This window comes from Rattus norvegicus, chromosome 5 (assembly GCF_021556685.1).
Source record: "Rattus norvegicus strain SHRSP/BbbUtx chromosome 5, alternate assembly SHRSP_T2T, whole genome shotgun sequence".
In the NCBI taxonomy this organism is placed as follows: domain Eukaryota; kingdom Metazoa; phylum Chordata; class Mammalia; order Rodentia; family Muridae; genus Rattus; species Rattus norvegicus.
In genome coordinates this window covers 76,961,859-76,981,614 of record NC_141538.1, presented here as the reverse complement: position 1 = coordinate 76,981,614, position 19,756 = coordinate 76,961,859, and the positions used below count along the sequence as shown (strand labels likewise).

Below are 19,756 nucleotides of genomic sequence, written 5' to 3'. Positions count from 1 at the left end.
ACAACAGAGGCTGCAGGGGACACTGCTTTCTTTCTCACTGGTGTATACTGTATCCTGCCAATTTAGGACACCAGTAAACCACCATTAGGACACCAGGGTGCCGTTGAGTCATGTTTGCCTATGGGTACAGAAGATATCAAAGGAATTTCTTTCTAGACAAGCTCAAGGTTTGCCAGGACCACTCCACAGTGACCTCTTGGGCCAAGGCCAGTGCTGATCTCCAGTTTGGAGAACCCAGTTTTACCCTTTTTCTGTTTTACCCTACACATTGTTTGTAGAACAGATTTTCATGTGTGTCCCCTGGCCCAGGCCATAAGGCTGCTGCATGCCCTGACCCAGACACCTTTATGTCTGGGTCTCAGTGATGTGGAGGGTGGCATTCCAATGGAGACGTATTTATCAGGCCGCCTCTCTCTGCCTCTGAAGGCACAGTCTCCTTGAGTTTGATTTTATTGCCTCCTGTGCAGGAATGGAACTGTTCTGTTTCATGTTTTGAGACTGGGTCTCACTTTGTCTCGCCCAGACCTTGACCAGCAGAGGCACCTACCATAGCCCGTGCTGGGATTTCAGGATGTGACACGCCACACTTGCTCACGGGGACATTTTATCCATTCTGCAAGTCAGATGGAGTCTTTTTCCTGAAAGTTGGGCTGTGAGATTTTGGTCCTCAGAATCCCCAATAGGGTGATGAGAAGATACTGATATGTAGGGAGCGCTGCTGTTCCCCCAGGTTCCTGGGCATATGTGGCTCCATTCACTGCTAGATTAGATGTCTTGAGACATCAGGCTCCAGGTTTTCTCCCATTCCTCGGCTAGCTGTGTCAGTGTCACGTGGGGATTTTGTTAGAAGTGCAAATTGGATGGGCTGGAGATACAGCCCAATTGGTAGCATGTACGAAGCCCTGAGTTTCATCCACAGCACCACATAAAATCAGGCACAGTGCTGCTCTCAAGAGAAGGTAGGAGGGTCAGAAGTTGAAGGTCACCGACAGTTACATTCAATTCTGGGCCTGGGTGCACATCAGGGTCAACAACTCTGGGTATGGGGCACGGTGATGGGCTTTAATGAACCTACCCAATGATTCCTCTACATTCCATGTTCAAACACAAGTGTTGTGGGTCAGTGTCTTCCCAAGGAAAGCGCACCAGTTCTTGAAGGTCTTGTGAAGCAGCAGGCAGTCAGTGGGCTGTTCTGGATGGACATGCAAGTCTGATTCTAAACCTGCCAGCCTGAAGCCCTTACAGTTACTGTAATCAGGTTATAGAGGAAACTGGGAGACTCCTTTTTATTCTGAGTTCTGAAGGGGCAGGGTGGGGAAAGTGGGTTTTCTCATTCCTGCTCCAGAACGATGGGGCCGTCGTGTTCCTGGACCCTCTGTGTCGGAGCCTGGCAAGAACAAGAACTGTGCAGTGTCCATTGGGCTCTTTCTTTCCCAGGCAGGCTCCTGTTGCTCTCCCTCTCTGGCCCAGCCCTCTCCCTTCTCCGTTCTGCTTGACTTGCCGCAGTTGCTCCTGCAGCCTGCTCTCCCTCCCTCGCTGCTCCTTTACTCCTCACTTGTATTCTACATGCACCAAATTCTTAATCCACTCTTTCCAGCCCTGCAAACATTAAAGTGTTGCTCTGGCCTATGCTTAACGAGAGCCCTGAGCAAAAGATGCTCACTGGCAGGTCCTCATTGCCTGCAATGCCTTTTATTGCAAATTTCCATTTCCTGGGGAAATGTGAGCCGAGGCCTCCCTAGGTAGGAGAAGCACTGAAGAGAAAGACAGTGATGACTAAGATGGCGGGGTACTTCTCTATCGGGAGGGTGTTAGAACGACTCTGAGGGAACATGATAATGAGAGGGTTGTACATGAGGGGCACCCATGCTTTCTGATCAGAAAGAATGCCTGATTGGTTACAGCAATAACCCAAAGGTTCACCGTCTCCCGTTCTCCTCTCTTTTATGAACTGCACAGCGGAGCTAGGAGAGTGTGAGCTCCCGGAACACACACCGGAGCTTGTGTCTGAGTTTCGGTTCATCCCAAATCAGACAGAAGCCATGGAGTTCGATATCTTCCAGAGATGGAAAGAGTACAGGTACCTCAGCGCACCTCTCTCGTGGTCTGAACTGCCCGTTTATTTCGTGTGGTGTGTTTTCCTTCAGACCCTTCTGGCAAACTATTGCATGCCTTCTGCAACACAGTGTGCCTCTCGCCTCATAGGGAGGGGCTCGTTAATGACCAGAAAGCCACAGCTCTAGGTCGTAGCCTCTCTTCTGTGCTCTTCACGCCTGTTTCCCTAGGACCTGTGTGTCACCTTTTTTTCTAGAAATGCAAACCATGCTGGGTTTTTGTTTTTGTTTTTGTTTTTTTGTTTTTGCCTTTTAAATACATACAGCTCTGGTCTGGTTTAACCATTACTTACTAGTCGCACCCCAAGTGTGGATAATGAGGAGACACTGCACTTTACAGGTCCTATCCTTCCCAAACAGAACTTTCTAGAACAGTTGGTTCTCAGCCTTCCTAATGCTGGGACCCCTTAATACAGTTCCTCACGTTGTGGCGACCCCAACCATAAAATTATTTTTGTTGTTATTTTATAACTGTAGTTTTGCTACTGTTATGAGTCATGATCTAAATACCTGTGTTTTCTGATGGCCTTAGGTGGCCCCCCGTGAAAGAAAGGGTTGTTTGACCGCCGAAGGGGTTGCAACCCACAGGTTGCGAACCACTGCTCTGGAGCAAACCTTTTAGAAATATAGGGGGAGCATCCCTACCACCCCAATCCTGAATCTAAAGCATGAGACTTCTGAACACCGACCTGGTGACACATTTGAGAGGTCCACGCCTGGCTTCCTGCGGCAGGCATGAAATCTCATCACAGGAACAATCTTTCAATATGTATGACATCACCTCTCGGACCTCTCGGTTCTGTCAGGTTAACGTGACATAAATGACTTTCATGCTCAGAGCTGGGTCTCACCCATATGCCCAGAAGTGTGCTCAGCACACTGAGAGCCAGCATGCCAGATATGTCTTCCATGGGTCCCTTCTGCCACCAACACTAATCTAATGGATTTATTTTTGTTTTGCTTGGACCAATAAGGCAGTTTCCCAGTGATTTACATGTACACACATACCCGTGCACACATGTCCACAAACTACCCGTTGATCATTACTCTTGGACCTTGCACTTAGCGTGACCTTTTCTTGTCCTTCGGTCCTACAATGACTTTTGAAATAGAAGATGGCATGGTGTGTTTTCATCCAGTGACAGGGAAGTATGCAGAGGTGACATCAACAGTCCCGCCCACTCCCCCACAGACAGCCTGCTTTCTCCCAAGGAAGGGCAGGAGGAACAAGCCTTCTGTGTGCCTTAGGCCCCACTCTTGTTTTCTTAGGCTAGTTATCCTAAGAAACACCATCTTGTGGTCTCCCGTTCCAGTCACCAGTGGGTTCTTGGAGATTGTTTCCCAGACTTATAAACTTTCGAGACCCTCTACCGCACAGCGGGCCCTTCACACCCCTGCCAGTGTGTGAGTCCCAGTTTACACGTGTCTCCATTGGTCTTTCAAAGGGGAAAGAGCCCTGCCCAGGCGGAACTCTCCTATCTGAACAAAGCGAAGTGGCTGGAAATGTATGGGGTGGACATGCATGTTGTCAGGGTAAGAACTGTGTGTGTTTGTTTCATTTTATTTTGCTGTTTCTGAGAAAAAAAATGTATAGCGTGCCGACAAAGTAAATTTTGGTGAGGAAATTGTTTTTACGTTCTTCTCTGTGACGACCTGTTAGAACCCTCTACCGACTGTCACTTCGTTTGTTTGTAGGGAAGAGATGGCTGTGAATATTCTCTTGGACTGACCCCGACAGGCATATTAATCTTTGAAGGAGCTAACAAAATAGGCTTATTCTTTTGGTAATTTAGTTTTGTCTAATATTAAAAATGTCTTTTCCTATTTTGTGTTGGAAAGTCTATGTGATGGATGATTTTGAGGGGTATTTGCAACGCCCAGATTTGCTTTAAAAAAAAAAAAATCACACCATCCTATTGTCATTGTGGGCGTGTGGCCAGTGCACTGAACTTGTAGATAATCGTATTTAAATGGATGAATGATGATTCTCTTCTCTTAGCCAATCTAAGCTTTTATAAGTAGAAAGGAAGCTGTTTGATGTGTAGACGGTTTGGCTGTAGACTGCCCTTTTTAAAATGCTTTCTCTCTGACCAGGCCTAAGATCACCAAAATGGACTTTAAAAAGAGCAAACTGACCCTCGTGGTAGTGGAGGATGACGACCAGGTAGGTCTTGCTTCCCAGCGTCCTCCTTGCTGCCGCTCGCTGGCATCACGTGCGCCCCCCACGAGGACCTTTGCTTCCTCCCCCAGGGGCGTGAGCAAGAGCACACCTTCGTGTTCAGGCTGGACAGCGCGCGCACCTGCAAGCACCTGTGGAAGTGCGCTGTGGAGCACCACGCCTTCTTCCGTCTGCGCACGCCCAGCAACAGCAAGTCCGCCAGATCCGACTTCATCCGGCTGGGTTCCCGCTTCCGGTTCAGGTTGGCAGTTGCTGTGTGGCGTGGACCACACGTGTTTTAGAGAACGACAGCTCCTTTTCTTGTGTATGAGTGAGTGTAGCAGCGGATTCGTGTCCGGCCACCTGGGTCGTCCGCCCCACCCCCTCCTCCTGGCTAAAGGACCTTCACGACCTCTGTCGGTTTCCATCACTTTACTGATGAGATGGAACTGACGCGGGGGTGAGGAGCCTGTTACCTGAGGGGCTTGGTGCTCGGAGCATTTGAAACGCTGACAGTTTTTTCTCAGTTTGGAACTGTTTGCTGATTTGGTACTCGATATTGCAAATATGTGAGCCTGGGGCCCTGAATGTTTTGGACTCAGGGGTGAAGTGTGTTCATCCGTCTAGTAACAGAGTTGCCAGGATCTGACCCATAGCTAGGGCTGTGCTGTCCATTGCCAGCGGTGGTTACGTAAAGCAGCAGAAGAGAATGACTGTTCGATACGTTGAAAACTGTAGTTTCCCGGTCTCATCCAGCCACTTATCTGGCGTTCAGCGGCCACATGAGGTAGTGACTGCCCATGAGTAGGGCAGATACAGCACATAGTATCATCACGGGAGGTCTGGTTGGACCGTGCTGCACCAGAGCTCCTCACAACCCACTCTCAATCCTACAGGCGGCCTTACTGAGGCAGGTCAAGTGTCCTCGTATTTACAAGCTACACTAGGCTCAGACTGTCAAGCAGCCAGTAGGCAGTAGAGAGTAGTGCCAGCCCGTCTGGCTTTTCCTTTGTGATCTCTCCGTCTCCCCTCTCTTCTTCATGTCTTCTCCTAGGCTCATCTAGAACCTGTGATCCTCCAGTCTCTGCCTCCCAAGTGGATTATAAGTGTGCCCCACACACCTGACCTTGGTGCTCCTGTTTCTAGGGTGTGTGTGTGTGTGTGCGAGCACGTGTGCGTGTCTTGTCTGTCTCTCTGTGTGTGTCTGTGTCTGTAGAGGCCTGAGATCAATATAGGCTCTCCATCTTTGGATTTTATTTTATTTCATATTTTTTTAACAGCTATAGTGGCTACATTCATTCATTCAGTCAGTCAGTCTTTGTTTTTGAGCCAGGGTCTCTTACTGAATCCGGTGCTTGGTGAGTGAGATAGGCTGTAAACCCCTAAAGATCTGTGATCTCTACCTCTTCAGTGCTAGGATTACGGATTGCAAGCAACACCTTGTTGTGTACACGGGTGCAGGGGATCTGAACTCGGGCCTGCGTGCTTGTGCCAGTGCTTTACTGCATGAGCCATGTCCCCAGCCCTGGTTCTTAAATTTCTCCCCATAGCTGTTTCCTTTCACATACCAGTATCAACAGATTTGGTATTGGTAATGGTTAAAGGTGGGAGCTGTGTCTGTGTGCGTGTGGGTGTGTGTGCATGCGTGTTGGATCTGAAAAGAGCCTGGAGAGATAACTTATCCTCACATGTTTTTGCTTTTGCCTATGAGATGAGTGCATGAAAACTTCTGGGGCATCTGTGAAAACATCTGCCCCTGCAGCCTCTGTCGTCAGAATCTGAATGTACACACGCGTGTGTCAGCCCTTGGAATGTGCATTTTGATTTTTTTTAAATTTCATTTATTTATGTGGATGGGTGTTTTGTCTACATGCATGTTTGTGCACCAGGCCAGAGAACACGTCAGATGTCCTAAAACTAGAGTGCTGCTGTGCTGGGGGCTCAAACCTGGACCCTCTGGAAGAGCAGCCAGGATTCTTACCCATCTCTCCAGCCTAGAGTGTACATTTTAAATACACTCCAGAGTGAGAATCTGAGTTCTGTGGTAGAAGACTTCACTTGGTTTCATAACCTCTGCCCACGCATGGCATGTCCCTGAACTCTGTTTAAAATGCCAGACGTGTTGCTCGCTTCAGATTTATCCACTGTGCAAGGAAACGGCTGTGTGTTTCTGTTTAAAGAATGGTCTTTGTTTGAATGTATTTTTTAAATGCTCCAAGGAAGGGGAAAAGAAGACCAGGTCCTTGAGGAAAAGGATGCGCATCACAAGGCCCCAGGAGGATGGAAATGTCAGCATGCAGAGGTTCCCAGAGCCGCTGCAGTCTGCCTGTATCCGTGTGGATTTGGAGTTGGGTGGGGAGGGCAGCCTTGGAGATTGCCAGAGCAAGCAGGCGTTTCCCTACTGGGGAGAAATGCTCCAATTAGCTCAGACCTAGTGACCTCTGTTCCTCAAGGAGATATGAAAGAGGAAGGGAAGCTTGGAGGTGAGGTTGCCCCTTGGAGGCATCTGGAGCAGGTAACGTTTGGCTCCTTCCTTCTGGGAAACCATGAGCCAAGAGTGACTGGATTGGAGCAGTGATGGGTGGATCAGCAAAACACAGCTCCCCTCCTGGAAACTGCAGCTGCCTTCACAGTGGTAGAAATCTGGAAAGCCTTTAAAGTTAGAAACATTTCCTTTGGCGAATAGCAAGGGAAGCTAGGGTTTAGGTGAGGAGCTCTGCTACACAGCCTGGGAGAAGGTGGTGAATGCTAAATGTCTCTACGGTGTTCCTCGAAGGGTTACTCTGTGTCTCATCAATGTCTTCCTCATCAAATGATCCAAGAACTCAGACCTACTTGTTTTAAGAAAAACCAAGTAGCCGGTACTTAAGTTGCAGGTTTTTTCCTTTGAAAGATTCTTGCCCCTGTTCCTGGCTTGGCAAAGGAGACTGTATTTCCAAATAAAAGCTTTAAACTTAGCATGCCTTTACCGGGCGACTCCATGCTAAGTTGAAACACACGCTGGAGCTCTTGAAAAAAGAGTCATTTGCAATAGCTATGGTATGCTGAGAGCTGCTGTTGGTGTTAATGTGCAACCAAATATTTCCTTCCCAGTGGACGGACAGAATATCAAGCTACACACGGCTCCAGATTGCGAAGAACCAGCACCTTTGAGAGGAAGCCTAGCAAACGTTACCCTTCCCGGCGACATTCCACATTCAAAGGTTGTAGGGGGTTCCTTCCTTGCTGACGTTTTGCGGCAGGGTTGGTGGGTCGACTAGCTAGGGGAAGAACCTACCACTATTACCCTCTGGTGTTCAAAAGCTGTTGAAAAAGGATGAGGTCTCGGTGGCCCTTCAGTCTTTAATTTTCCTCCTGCTCAATCTGTTCCTTTACCTTCCCTTGTCTGGCTTCCTGCAACTGTGTCTCTCTGCTTATTTTATGCCCATAGAAGGTACAGCATTCAGTGTCTCCACTGCCTTGCCATTCCTGGTGGGGACACGGGCGTGTGCTAACCAGAATTGTGACCACAGAAGAGTGCATGCCCAACCTGCAGGGACATAGTTCAGGTCCCCCATCCTCATCCATGAGTATGGCTGTACCCCAGGCTGCTCCTCTCCTCCTGTTCAGAGTTCTCTGAGCCTAATGTCCCTTACTGAGGTGGCTCACACCAGGATGTATCAGCCAATATATGAGCACTCCTGACTCAATTCCATTTAAACTGGATTTTGTCATCTTAGCCTGGAGCTCTGCGTAGCTCGTTTCTCTCCATGGATGGCCCCTCCACCCGGCCTGTTTTGTACAGTAAGGCCATCATGTACAGCCTCTGTTCCCCTCCTTCCTGTGCTTGTTGGGACTGTTCTGGACACTTTTCCTTGCACAACTTGGGATTTAATGGGCCTCTGGAGCCTTGTTTACATGCCTGTGCCTCCTCTCATCTTCAGCCTTGTCTCCCTCCACCCTGTTCCCTTCCCTTAAGAGCCAACAGCTCCAGAGCATGGCAGTCAACAGGTCTCAAGTCATCCCCTGCTCCTTTAGTAGAGGAGAAAAGCTCAGAGTCCAGAAAATGCAGCCTGAACATTAAGAAAGGCCAGGGAAGGAGACCGTGTTCAGAGGGAGGGTGATGAAGGCTTACTGCAGGCAGCCTCAGGCAGTGTCTAAGGGAACAGCAAGGGCTGGGAATCACGCAGAGCTTCCATTAGCAGAGCTTCACTGAGGAGGGCGAGCGTGGCTGGGGGAGGTTGCCCACTGAGTTACAGCCCCTAGAAACAGACCAATCCTGGGAACAACTTTCTAAAGAAAAGGCACTATTTTGATCTAGTTATAAGCACCCAGTCTCCACAAGTGTGTGCTCGCACAGGGGAGGAAGCATCCAGTGTGGCTGACCTAAAAGTGTGGAACACATGCTAGGACCCATTGGGTAGCTTGGGGCTGTTCTAGACTCTGGCTCTGAGATTCCCCTCTCACCCTCCTTTCTGGCCTCTAGATCCTTTTTCTTCATTTATTTTATTGACAGTTTTTTCTTTCTTTTTCTTTTTCCCTTTTTTTTTTAAACCCCCGCCCTTAATGGCTAGCTAGAGTCCTAGTATTTTCTTTATGAAGCTTTGAACGATTTCCCCTAGCATGCCCTTGAAAAGAAGCAAGCAGAGCTGAGGTACAGCTTGGAGGGTAGGGTACTTGCCTAGCACAGACAGAACCCTGGATTTGATCCCCCAGTTTTGTGAAAAACCTATCATCTCAACACTTGAGAGGTTGAGGCAGGTGGGTCGGGGGTTCAAGGTCATCCTCAGCTACATACATAGCATTCGAGGGCAGCTTGAGCAACATAAAACTCTGCCCCCTCCCCCATCAAAAGAAAAGAAACGTGTGTGGAGGGGATAGGGGGAGTCGAGGATATAGCTCAGTGGTTGCAAGGCTGAGGGTTCAAATCCCAGCATTACACCAAAAGAAAACATGTAAATTGAAGTATCATTGAGTAAATACCTGCCCCTTTCATGCAGGCTCTGCCTCTGCCTCATTAAAAATGCCTGCTCTAAGTCCTTCCATAAATGCCTGCAGGTATTTCATCCTTCATGTTATACCGATTTCCATCCCAGACTGAATTCTCCTCAGGAGCAACCACTGACCTGTGGTCCCTTCTGGTGTGCCTGCATACCTGCGTGCCCAGCCCTGGGAGTCTGCTCTGAGAGTTGCCTAGAGACCTAGATGAAACAGCATGAGTTACAGAGAGGGCTGTTCAAGTCCTGAGGGAAGAGGTAGACGGAGTTCAGGGCCGCCCGCCTGGCTCGAGATGAGGTCCCTGCCCAGTCATTCTTTGTGTGTTGCATGGTGAATGTTTTAAAGTTCTGCATAACTTTCTATCTTTCCTTTTACAGCGAGCAACCCAGTGATTGCTGCCCAGCTCTGGTAAGTACCCCAGACGCCCCAACACAGCCTCCCCCCCTAATTACCATGTTTGTTTGCAGTGTAGACTTTTTCCTTAATACAATAGACCCAGGTGACTCACCTGATAACTTTCCTCCCTTTTCTGCTGCCTGGCTACACCACCCTCCCAGCTGTCAATAAGCACACAACAGAACGTTCCAAGGCTTTCCTGTTGCAAAACAAGCCACTTTGTCTGAAAAGCATAACGCTCTGTTTGTCGTCTGGGGGTAAGGCGGCAGGCACACACACATACACGCACGCACGTAGCATGTGCGAAATGATGTAGCAGGCAAAGGTGGGACTAATGACCACGCTCCTGATGAGCAAAGGCTCCATGGCAGCAGGTGCCGTTTCGTCCACTGACTAGCAGATGTTAGGAGACGCTGACCACCACTGGAGGGCTGGGGAGAGGGTTGAGTGGGTGCAGGTGCCTGCTATGCTAGCCTCGGGACTCATATTAGATCCTGAAACCAACCTCCAGATGTGCACCACAGCACACATACACATCACACACATAGACATATAAGAAGCAATAAATAGGGGTTGAGGATTTAGCTCAGTGGTAGAGTGCTTGCCTAGCAAGCGCAAGGCCCTGGGTTCGGTCCCCAGCTCTGAAAAAAAGAAAAGAAAAAAAAAAGAGGAAGAAGAAGCAATAAATAAACCATGTCCCGAGTTTCTGCAGGAAAATGGTGTGTCACAAGACTGAACATCTCCAGTGCAGGACTTTGCAGGCTTCTTATCAGGGGACTGGTTGGAGATATTTTGAATTCTGGGCCATGATGTCCCTTAACAAAACTATTTGGTGCTGCTGTTGCAACCCAGAAGCAGCTGTAGACAGTGTGTAGACAAGTGAATATGGCTGTTAATAAAACTTTATTCATAAGGAGCAGTCCGCCACAGTTGACCCACGGGTGGGATTAGCTGCTGCTTCTCCTGCACAGGTGTTCCTGACCCTGCCTGTGTCTGGAATTACCTGATGATGTTCCCGTTGGGTAGGAAACCTCTGGACCATTTGGAAACAATGCACATGTGCCCTATGTCTCAGGGGTCTCTAGCAGCTAGGGGCTCTGCAGGTAGTATGCCAAAAACTACGGACATTTTTATTTTTAGGTCAGGTCCTGCTTTTAGTTCTTGGGATTGCAAGCTACAGTATTTCTTGCTTTCTTGGGGGATGATTGTTTTGTTTGTAGTTCCCTGATAGAGTGGCATTTTTTTTCTCTCTTAGAATCTAGGGGAGATGATATATTGAGAATCAAAACAAACATTTTAAAAAAATCGCCACACACACACACACACACACACACACACACACACACACACACGGATTTTCAGTAAATACACCCTTTAGGGACAAATGAGCTTATGACCACGGTTAGCAGCTGTTTAATTGCTCTTCCCAGCCCGTGGGATCCTGGTGAGTAGAGTCCCCGCGGGGACCACCGAGAGAGTGGTGCTGGGAACCGCAGAGGTTCTGCTGGAAAAGCAGTGCCTTGTAGAACACTTTACCCACCTGCCAAGGGCCAGCCTAGGAGGTCTGAATCAGAACCTGCCTTTACCACCAGTCCTCGCTGAAGATTAAACGTAGACAGGTGTGAGACTCTGCACAGAGGTGCCTCCCTCCCATCGGGAGAGAGGCAGTAAACCTTGATTCCAGGCAAGCACCCCAGCAGCCACCCTAGCAACAGTGACTGTTCAGTAATTGTTCTGCACTTGGGAGGTTTCCGATAGGTGCTGAGTTTGTGCCTTATGCAACAGATTTCTGTATCTCTCTGTGTGTCTGTCTGTGTGCCTCTCTGGGCAAATACATACATACATACATACATACATACATACATACATACATACATATATTCCACATACATATATGGGTATATGTTTATATATTTGCCAAGCTAGTTCTAATTAAGATTCTAATCAAATTAGATCACACTTGAGCTCTGAACTTTTCCGCAGACCCTCAGATCGCTTTTAGTTCAGGGGGCGTGTAAGCTATAGAATTTCTTGCTTATGAATTTGGTGGGAAGAAAACAGACTCTGGGTTTGAGCAGGTGTTGAATCAACAACCCTGGCTCAGCTCCTGACTGGCCAGTGAGCCTTAGTAAGTTCTCTCAGTCTTTCTTAGGCAACTGTTCCTTTGTCTGTGAATCAAGGTGGAAACATCATGGACGTCATCATTCTGTTATGGGGATTAAATAATAACAGGGGAGAGGCTTGGCTTGGATGAACGGGACATTCAACACCAGTGCCCAGAGCAGCAGCAGGGTCATTAAGTGCTAGGGACCCATGTGTGATTCCTACCGCAGTGTCTGTGGTAGATGTCTTGAAGAAGCTGCTACCTCTCCCTCGAACTACAAGAAGCTCTGTGCTTTATCACTGAAGCTGTAGCCTCCGGGGCAGTGCCAGGGAGGACTTACAATGGAAGCTTCAGCTCCTTGGTTTGCACTCTGCGTGGAAACCCACATACGCACTTTGGCATATTACTGGTGTATGTATGTATATATGTATATATGTGTGTGTATATATTCGTGTAAGCTTTGGTTCCCAAAATAAAAATGGTGTGCAGATATCCCTGGTGGATTACAGAGCCTTTAGAACTTGTTACAGCTGTCAAATAGAGCCGTGCCTCCTTACAACGTTTAAAATGTTTTTCTTTTCCTTTTTAGCTCTAAAACAAATCCTGAAGTCCATAACTACCAGGTAAGATGCTATGTCTGAGATGTTTCTTAAAGTTCCTGAATTCTGTGTGACGAACAATATGGAGGAACTACATATGCTTGTTAGGTCTTGGTTCATTCTTCCTGTTGTTTCCCAGAGAACTCTAAAAGACAAATCCTTCTGCCCAGACCCTTGCTCCCTCCCAGTCATCTGAAGTACCTGTTTTTAATCTTGTAGAGTGCCAGGAACATGTAGTTATGTTTCTGGTTGGTCAGGCACAACCTCTTAGTGACGTTCAAGTGCATGCCTTTGTGAGAGTGTGCTGTGGACCTGGCGGGCACGAGCCCCACAGACAGGCACAAGCCCCATACTTGGGCATGAGCACCCACAGGGAGATTTTGGTCAAGTATTTGGGAGACTCCAGTTCTTCCTTCATTTGCCTTCTTGAGCATGACAGGGCCTGGAGGGGTGCAAACGTACTGAGAAAACTGGCAGGAAGGTTGGTTCGGGACAGGACCTGGTTCTGGATGTCACAGAACTCATTATGTAGACTGCTGAGCTCTACCCTCTAACTCACAGAGATCCACCTGCCTCTGCCCCTTAAGTGCTGGGATTAAGGGGCCCAGGCCACCATGCCCAGAGGTAGTTTTGTTGTTGTTGTTGTTTTTTTTTTTTTTCCTGGTCCTTCTGGCCCCTTTTTATGGCAAACCCACTCAGCCCAGGGGAGGCATCCTTTAATCTCTAGAACCCTTTTGTCAAACATCAGGCCCACTGCATTCAGTTTCCACACCCAGAGTTGTGTTCCTTCCAAGCAGTACCAACTAGGCCTATGCCTTCCATCTGCCCACCCACCACTGCCAAAGTCCTCCATAGTCCACACTGTAGCAAGCCAGCCCTTCCACAGCTGCTGTGGTTAGCCCTGTCTGGCCTACAGCCAGCCCTGCTTCCTTGCATCTATCTCCACTGCTCCTGTCACCAGCCCTGTGTTCAGCTCCCAGAAGCTGTAGAGTAGTTGGCCTCAGGTTCCTGTTAGTGCTGCTCCCCCTTATCCGTCCACCTGGAGTTCTTTGCCTCTTATATGTTCACTACAGTGTCGTCCACATTGGCAGCCCCTCCTCCTTTTCTTTCAAGTTGGAAGCTCCGAGCTCCAGTGGGATTCAGCTCTTTGTGTTAAGACCGTAAGGTCAGCATTAATAGAATGACCACCTTATCCTAATACACTAGGGTAGGAATTTGGCATCCGTAGACTTCAGAGATCCTAAGGTAACTGCGTGGCTGGTATATGCCTTGCTTCCCAGATGGTCATTTATTTCTGCTTAAAGGTGACTCCTAACTTGGAGTCTGCCCCCCTCCCAACCCCTATTGCTGACAAAATACCAAGTACTGTCTACTTATTAAATAAAATAAGTTCATTTAATTCATAGCTCTGGAGGTTCTAGAGTAGCACAGGCCTCCGCTCAGCTCTGGTAAGGGATTTGGCCTAAGAGCAAGAGTGTATGTGGAGGGAGAGATTACACAGAGGAATGAGGGCAGGGGCGCAGTACACAAGGGGGTCCAGGAGAACTAACCAGGGTCCCTCTGAAGACCCCTAAAGACCCAATCACCTCACATAGCACCACATTGTTGTCCAACCTAAAAATGTGTGAAACCTTGTCCTGGACAAGCCTCTGAAGCAAGCTCCCCTTGTGTCTGTCTGTGAGTGTCACAAATCGCAATGCTATCTCGTAAATGATTTCAGTGTCAAGCTTCTAACAGCCCCCTTCACTGGCCTGTCATTTCTGTAGATGACCAAGTTGCCATTGGTCGTGATCGTAGGAGGTTCCAGATTGTTTCTAAAGAACTTCTGTGAGTGAACTCACACTCCTAGTGTTGAACCTGGTGGAAGGAATATCGTTTCCCCTCTCTCCTTTTCCTTAGGATCTTGGGCTTCTTATTCACAGACTGCTTTTTGTTCAGGGATATCTGGCACGACTAGAGTGTTGTAGGGAGAGAAAAGCTGTTGATGGGTGACCAGCCCTTGGAGGACAGAGAATGAAAATAAGAAAGTAAAACAACCCACCTGCCACCCCACCCCCTGCTGCCTCCCCTTGCATTCTGCTCCGAATGACCATCCCAGGCTGTGGTTGTTTGAGGCAGATCTGCTGCTATTCTAGACATGGATCCCTCCATGTTGTTGCTAGGAACCCCTTGTACTTGGTCCTGTGTTGTCCCATCAGAGTTTGGATATACGTGGGCTGGACTGACACATCATAATGTTGTGAAAGGTTGTTAGGAAGGGGATGGCACGAGAGCATTGTTCATTCTTAGAGCCACAGAGACAGCCAGCTGCCAAGGGTAGAGAGCCCTGTTCTCAATGAGGACACTTGTCATTTGAGGTGGGACAGTTCTTTATTGTCCCCAAAATTCCAGTAAACGTGGCTCCTCTTTTCTGTGATTGTGACAAAGAGATGCACATGCATTCCTCGTTATGGACAGAGTACCTGAGTTTAGCATTAAAGTAGGAGATATACCAAGGAAGGTCCTGGAGTCTCCCTTTTCCCCCCAAGTCTGTGGATGAAGTTTCTGCCTCTCTGGGTGTGTTTAAAAGCAGGAAAGATGAGAGGGCCCGGTTGTAGGTTAGTCATTCTCTCTTGTTGGAGTCGCAGTGTGTGAACCTGGGAATGACTGGCTTTAGGCTAACCACCGTACTGCATGGGTTTTGGTATCCCCAAAAGAGACAAAGAGAAGGAGGTTGCTCCAGGTCAGGACTGAGGCCCTCCTGCAGGTATACCCCTACAGATTCCACTCTCTGCACCATGTCCTCTGGTGGTGCAGCCTCAGCTTGCTGACAGGCACTTTGAAGGAGGAAAGAAAGGCTACTGGAATGCAGAACAGGCAGCATGAGAGCTTCGAGGGGCCATGAAAATTGGATGAACGAATTGCCGAGAATTTCTGTAACACAAAGCAGGCCACTGCTTATTAACCACAGCAGCAGGGGCAAAGAGGAGGAAGGAAAGAAATAATTAAAAGATTAATGGTGGCACAATTGAAGTGACTTTCAGGTCAGGGGGAGCAAATTTTATCCCATAGGGAGTTTTTAACTTTAAGACTCCCCAGGGCTCCTGACAATGTCCAGGGCTGCTGCCCTCTGCAGGTGAAAAGTGGAATGACAGCCAGCTACCCTGCTAGGCCCATCCAAGCCTCACACTGGTTTCCTCATCTTCTAGGGAACAGTTTCCCACCCTCCTTCCTTCAGTCCACGTGTTTCTCCAGTCTCATCAATGTAACAGGTCCTCCTGATGACGTTACTGTTTATGCACCCACAACACTATTGCTTTCATTACCCAGTCCTTCCAGCCCTGTGTGAGAGCCAATGTAACTAGGCTGTTAACGTGTGCCTGTTGGCATCTATCTCAAAAACAACAAAAGTGGCTTCCTGAGAGAGAAGCCACTCACCCCATCCTCCTTGTGAGAGGAGTGTTGTCTGGCCGAGGCATGCTGGGTAGACTCCTTTGAGTCAGATGTGGCACCTTGCCTCCCAGCCCCTTCTCTGGAGATGGTATTTGGTGTGCCGAACACTAGGTTCCAGCCCCCAGCCCCCGCCTTTGTTAGTGAAGAAACAAGATAGTCCTGGGAAAGGTCCAGCCGCCCCTCCCCCCAGGGCTTGGTTACAGCGTCCTATTCACAGCCCCCTGGGCTTCTGAGGTGGGTGACGTTGCAAGAGAAAGTGAACAGTGCGATGGCCATTGAAATCCAAAGGTCACTGAGTAATCAGGTCTGGTGTTCCCTTTGCAGCCTCAGTTTCATCCTAACGTCCACCCCAGCCAGCCCAGGTGGCGCCCTCACTCCCCAAATGTCAGGTGAGTTTGCGAGCTTGCGGATCCCTGCTTTGGGACTGGGACATCTTTTCTTTCTGTCCCCTGGAACAACTCCTCCCGGTGACAGGACCAGGGCATAAACAGATGTTTTGCACAGCAAAGGAAGCAAGTGACCAGTCTGTAAAATAACAGATTTTTCCCCCCCTTTTCATTCTGACCACAAATATTTTGGTTTGGTTTTAAATCAGAGATGTTGCTTAAGACTTCCAAGTAACATTTTCCTATTCTGAGAATTTATGTTCTTGGAATGTGACTAAATTCTGGTGATTATGGGTTTTTTTTTTTGTTGTTGTTGTTTTTTTTTTTTTTTTGTTTTTTAAAGGATTTTTACCCCCTTAAGAATGAGGGCAATGTTTTCTTTGGTCAATGTTCAGCAAAGGAGGGCGTGCATTTTCAGCTCTGTGGTTGTTGTCTGAAGACAACAGCAAGCAGTGAGGCTTTGCATGAGAGAACACATGACTATGTTCCAGTGAAACTCAGTTTACAAGAAGTGGGATTTGGCTAGAGGAATGTCACTGTCCCCGGCCACTGCCCTAGGAGTGACCTGGCATCTGCCGTGCTGTTGGGAGTCAGGGAGCAGACACATCCTTAAGATTTGCATTTTTTATGAGTCTTGGTTGGCATTTATGTGTCCAGCTATTCCAGAAGCAAAGGTGACTTCAGGCTGTCCTGAGGAGGAGCTTTGAGCCTTTGCTTCTGAGGGAGCATGGAGAAGGAGGAGTAGAAACAGATGTGGCTTGAGCAAGTTAGGCAGAAGCTTGTGTGTGTGTGTGTGTGTGTGTGTGTGTGTGTGTGTGTGTGTCGGTGGGATCACATCATATGATAGTGCAGTCTTCCAGGAGTAACACTTTGATGTTCATTTAACATTTTAGGGCAGATTAGGTTAGTGGGGTGACAATTCTAAATCTTAGCGTGGCCCAGACGAAGGTAGTTTGTTTTTCAGACATGACAAGTACTCATGAGGCTTAGAAGAGGTGTCCTCTTGTTACCATGGTTTAACCAGGTTCATACCCGGTATCGCCTGTTCTGTCGTGTATTTTCCCTCAGCGGCATCCCCACACCTACTCTTCACCTGGAGGCAGCAGGTTCACTGATAGCCATGCTGATGCCAGGATTTAGTGTCCCCTGAGAACCATGACTCGGGCCCATTCAGACCTTCTGTGGTGGAACCCAGGCAGCACCCAGTACTCTCTATTACAGAGCTCTCTGGAGCTGCATCCTGAGGAGAGCCGATCAGTCCACACCTGTGGCAGATGCTATCTGAAACCACAACCATTCACACCGGATTTAAGGGGGCTTCCTCTCATCTGGCTTTCCCTAGACTGACCTGACCACGGGACACCCCTTTGCAAAAGCATGACTTTGCCAGAAATAGCTTTTTATCAGTGTAGATGGTCGGTCACACTGGGGTTTTTAGCCTTCTGAAGTCGCCAGGCCGCTTCTGTGTCAAGCACCCCATTCACGCTTTACCCCTCCCCCCATTTCCTTTGTGCATGCTGGACCTCGCTCATTTCTGAATTGTCTTCCGTTCTCCCAGTAACCATTCCACCTGCAAACAAAACAAGCCGTCTTTTCAGGATGACAGGCCGCACTGGAAAGCCTCAGCCAGTGGAGATGACGGCCACTTTGACTATGTCCACGACCAGAACCAGAGGAACTTAGGAGGGGCGTACAGTGTCACATACCGGGACAAACTCATGACCGCACTTTGAGAGACTGAAGCCTCTTCTGGTCACCACCATGGTGCCGCTGTATTCCATGAGAAGCGTCCTGGAATCGCATGGATGCTTTCGTACAAGTGTCATTAGTGCTTTTGGTGTCTGTGCAAACATTTGAAGATGACTACCGTAGATAGCCATGATTTACTGTGGACTGCATTCTCAATAATGAAGTAGCTAAAGGCTCAGGAATCATTTCGATATGCTGATTTTAAAGCTGAAGTAAAAGTCCCTACCGTCATGTTAGGTACCTGATAGTTTGGTTGTTTAACCAGTGGGACCACATAAAGCAAGCCAGCAAACCCAAAGGCTTGGGGAAACAGCTTAGCACAGAGTACTGTGGTTAGGAATGGAGATTGACAGGGACCAGCCTCCCTTGCTGTGAGACCTTCGCTAGATCGTTCTCCTTTCTTTGGTTTCATTTCCTCCATGAAAATAATGGGCTGGGCTAAGTGATCCCCAAGGTCCTTTCTATTCTGTGCTCTGTTAAGATTTTACTTCTCATTCGGGCTGAGAACACGCATCCAGACTAACTCACCATAAGGGCAAATGTCACACCCCTTCTGTAACAGAAGCTCAATAAAGATTATAAAACTCATTAGGTATTCCATCAGTACACGGAGGCTTGGAATCTTCCGTCTTTAAGTGGGTTAGCCGGCGTGGAATTGAGCCTTGGTGCTGATCGCCAGTTGCCTAGCATGTTTCGCTAGAATCTACTTCTCAAATGTAAGGATGATTTGTAACGCCTCAGTGATTGGTGCTGCTAACCTGTGTGATTTCAGAAGACACCATTGTGACAACTGTCAGAGTAGGGCTGGATTCCATCCTAGACTCAACGCCTTTGAACGGCAGCGTGCAGTCGAGATGAAGCAGGGGGCACACAGGAGAGCCTGCCTGCCAGGCTTCTGCAGGTCGTGCCAAAGCCTTGTGTTGGCGCAGAGGGATGCGTATGGCCCCTTTCCTTCTGTAGAACCCCAAAGCAACATGTTGTCTTTTAGGGCGAAACTTGTACCAAAGTATTTATTTACCCCAATTCAAGTAGTGCTCCTAAGGTCTTTCTGCCTTATAGGAGGTCCCAGGATGCTCTTCCATTTGTGTTTTTGTGCAATCAGTTCATTTTGTGTCACTTTGATATATGTGATTATAATTTTGTTCCTTCAAAGCCCTTGGGCGTGTGTTAATAACATCTTCTCTTGCTAAAATCTGGCCTTTTTGGTCCTATGAAAGTCTCTTGAGGAGGAGGGAATCAATCCTCTGCACACTTGCACGGGGGGGGAGTAGAACACCTACCTATACAGTCCCCACAAGATGTGTCTTTACGAGTGTGTTCCATTTCAGCAGGTGTTCCGATCCCCAGGGCGTGCACACCATCTGAATAAACGTGTTCTGGGCCTCTTCATTTAAGGCTAACGTTTTTTACAACGTGTCTCCAAGTAATAAAAATTATTCCTACCTTTGTTTGTTCTTTTCGGGGGGGCTGTTGTTGTTTGTTTTGTTTTTTGAACTCCCATCTTCATTTCATCGATCCTCCTGCATGGAAGCCTCCCTTTGATCTCACTTGTAGTACAGTTGATTCCCGGTGTCCGAAGGTGAATCTTTCAGTTCTGTGGTTGGGACAAAACCATCCTTCACGGAGGCTCCGTGGCTGGGGTGATCGCCCTGGTACGCTCCTGGAAGGGCTGTAATGCCTGTGTCTGGGTGTGAGCCAAGCAGAGAGGTGTCTGGGTGTCCCTTGATAACAGTCCTATGGTGAAGGGGTCTTTGTTCTCGTGATTGCTTACCTCTTTCTGGCCTCTTAAAGATCATCCAGTGCTCTCAATAAAAGCCTTCTGCTTAGGCTGCTGAGGAGTG

The 19,756-nt window shown here is 48.3% G+C and overlaps 1 protein-coding gene across 7 annotated transcripts in view; it reads left to right on the top strand.

Moving 5' to 3' along the window:
• Epb41l4b (erythrocyte membrane protein band 4.1 like 4B) overlaps positions 1–19,756 on the top strand; it is a 160,388-nt gene that overhangs the window by 67,776 nt on the left and 72,856 nt on the right. For 4 of the 7 annotated variants that reach the window (NM_001401792.2, XM_087550508.1, XM_087550509.1 and 1 more), the window contains 9 exon segments: positions 1,960–2,080; positions 3,560–3,647; positions 3,810–3,898; positions 4,209–4,278; positions 4,365–4,534; positions 7,366–7,475; positions 9,627–9,657; positions 12,339–12,372; positions 16,105–16,169. In NM_001401792.2, coding sequence (NP_001388721.1) covers positions 1,960–2,080; positions 3,560–3,647; positions 3,810–3,898; positions 4,209–4,278; positions 4,365–4,534; positions 7,366–7,475; positions 9,627–9,657; positions 12,339–12,372; positions 16,105–16,169 — 778 coding nt within the window. 7 annotated transcript variants of the gene reach the window in all.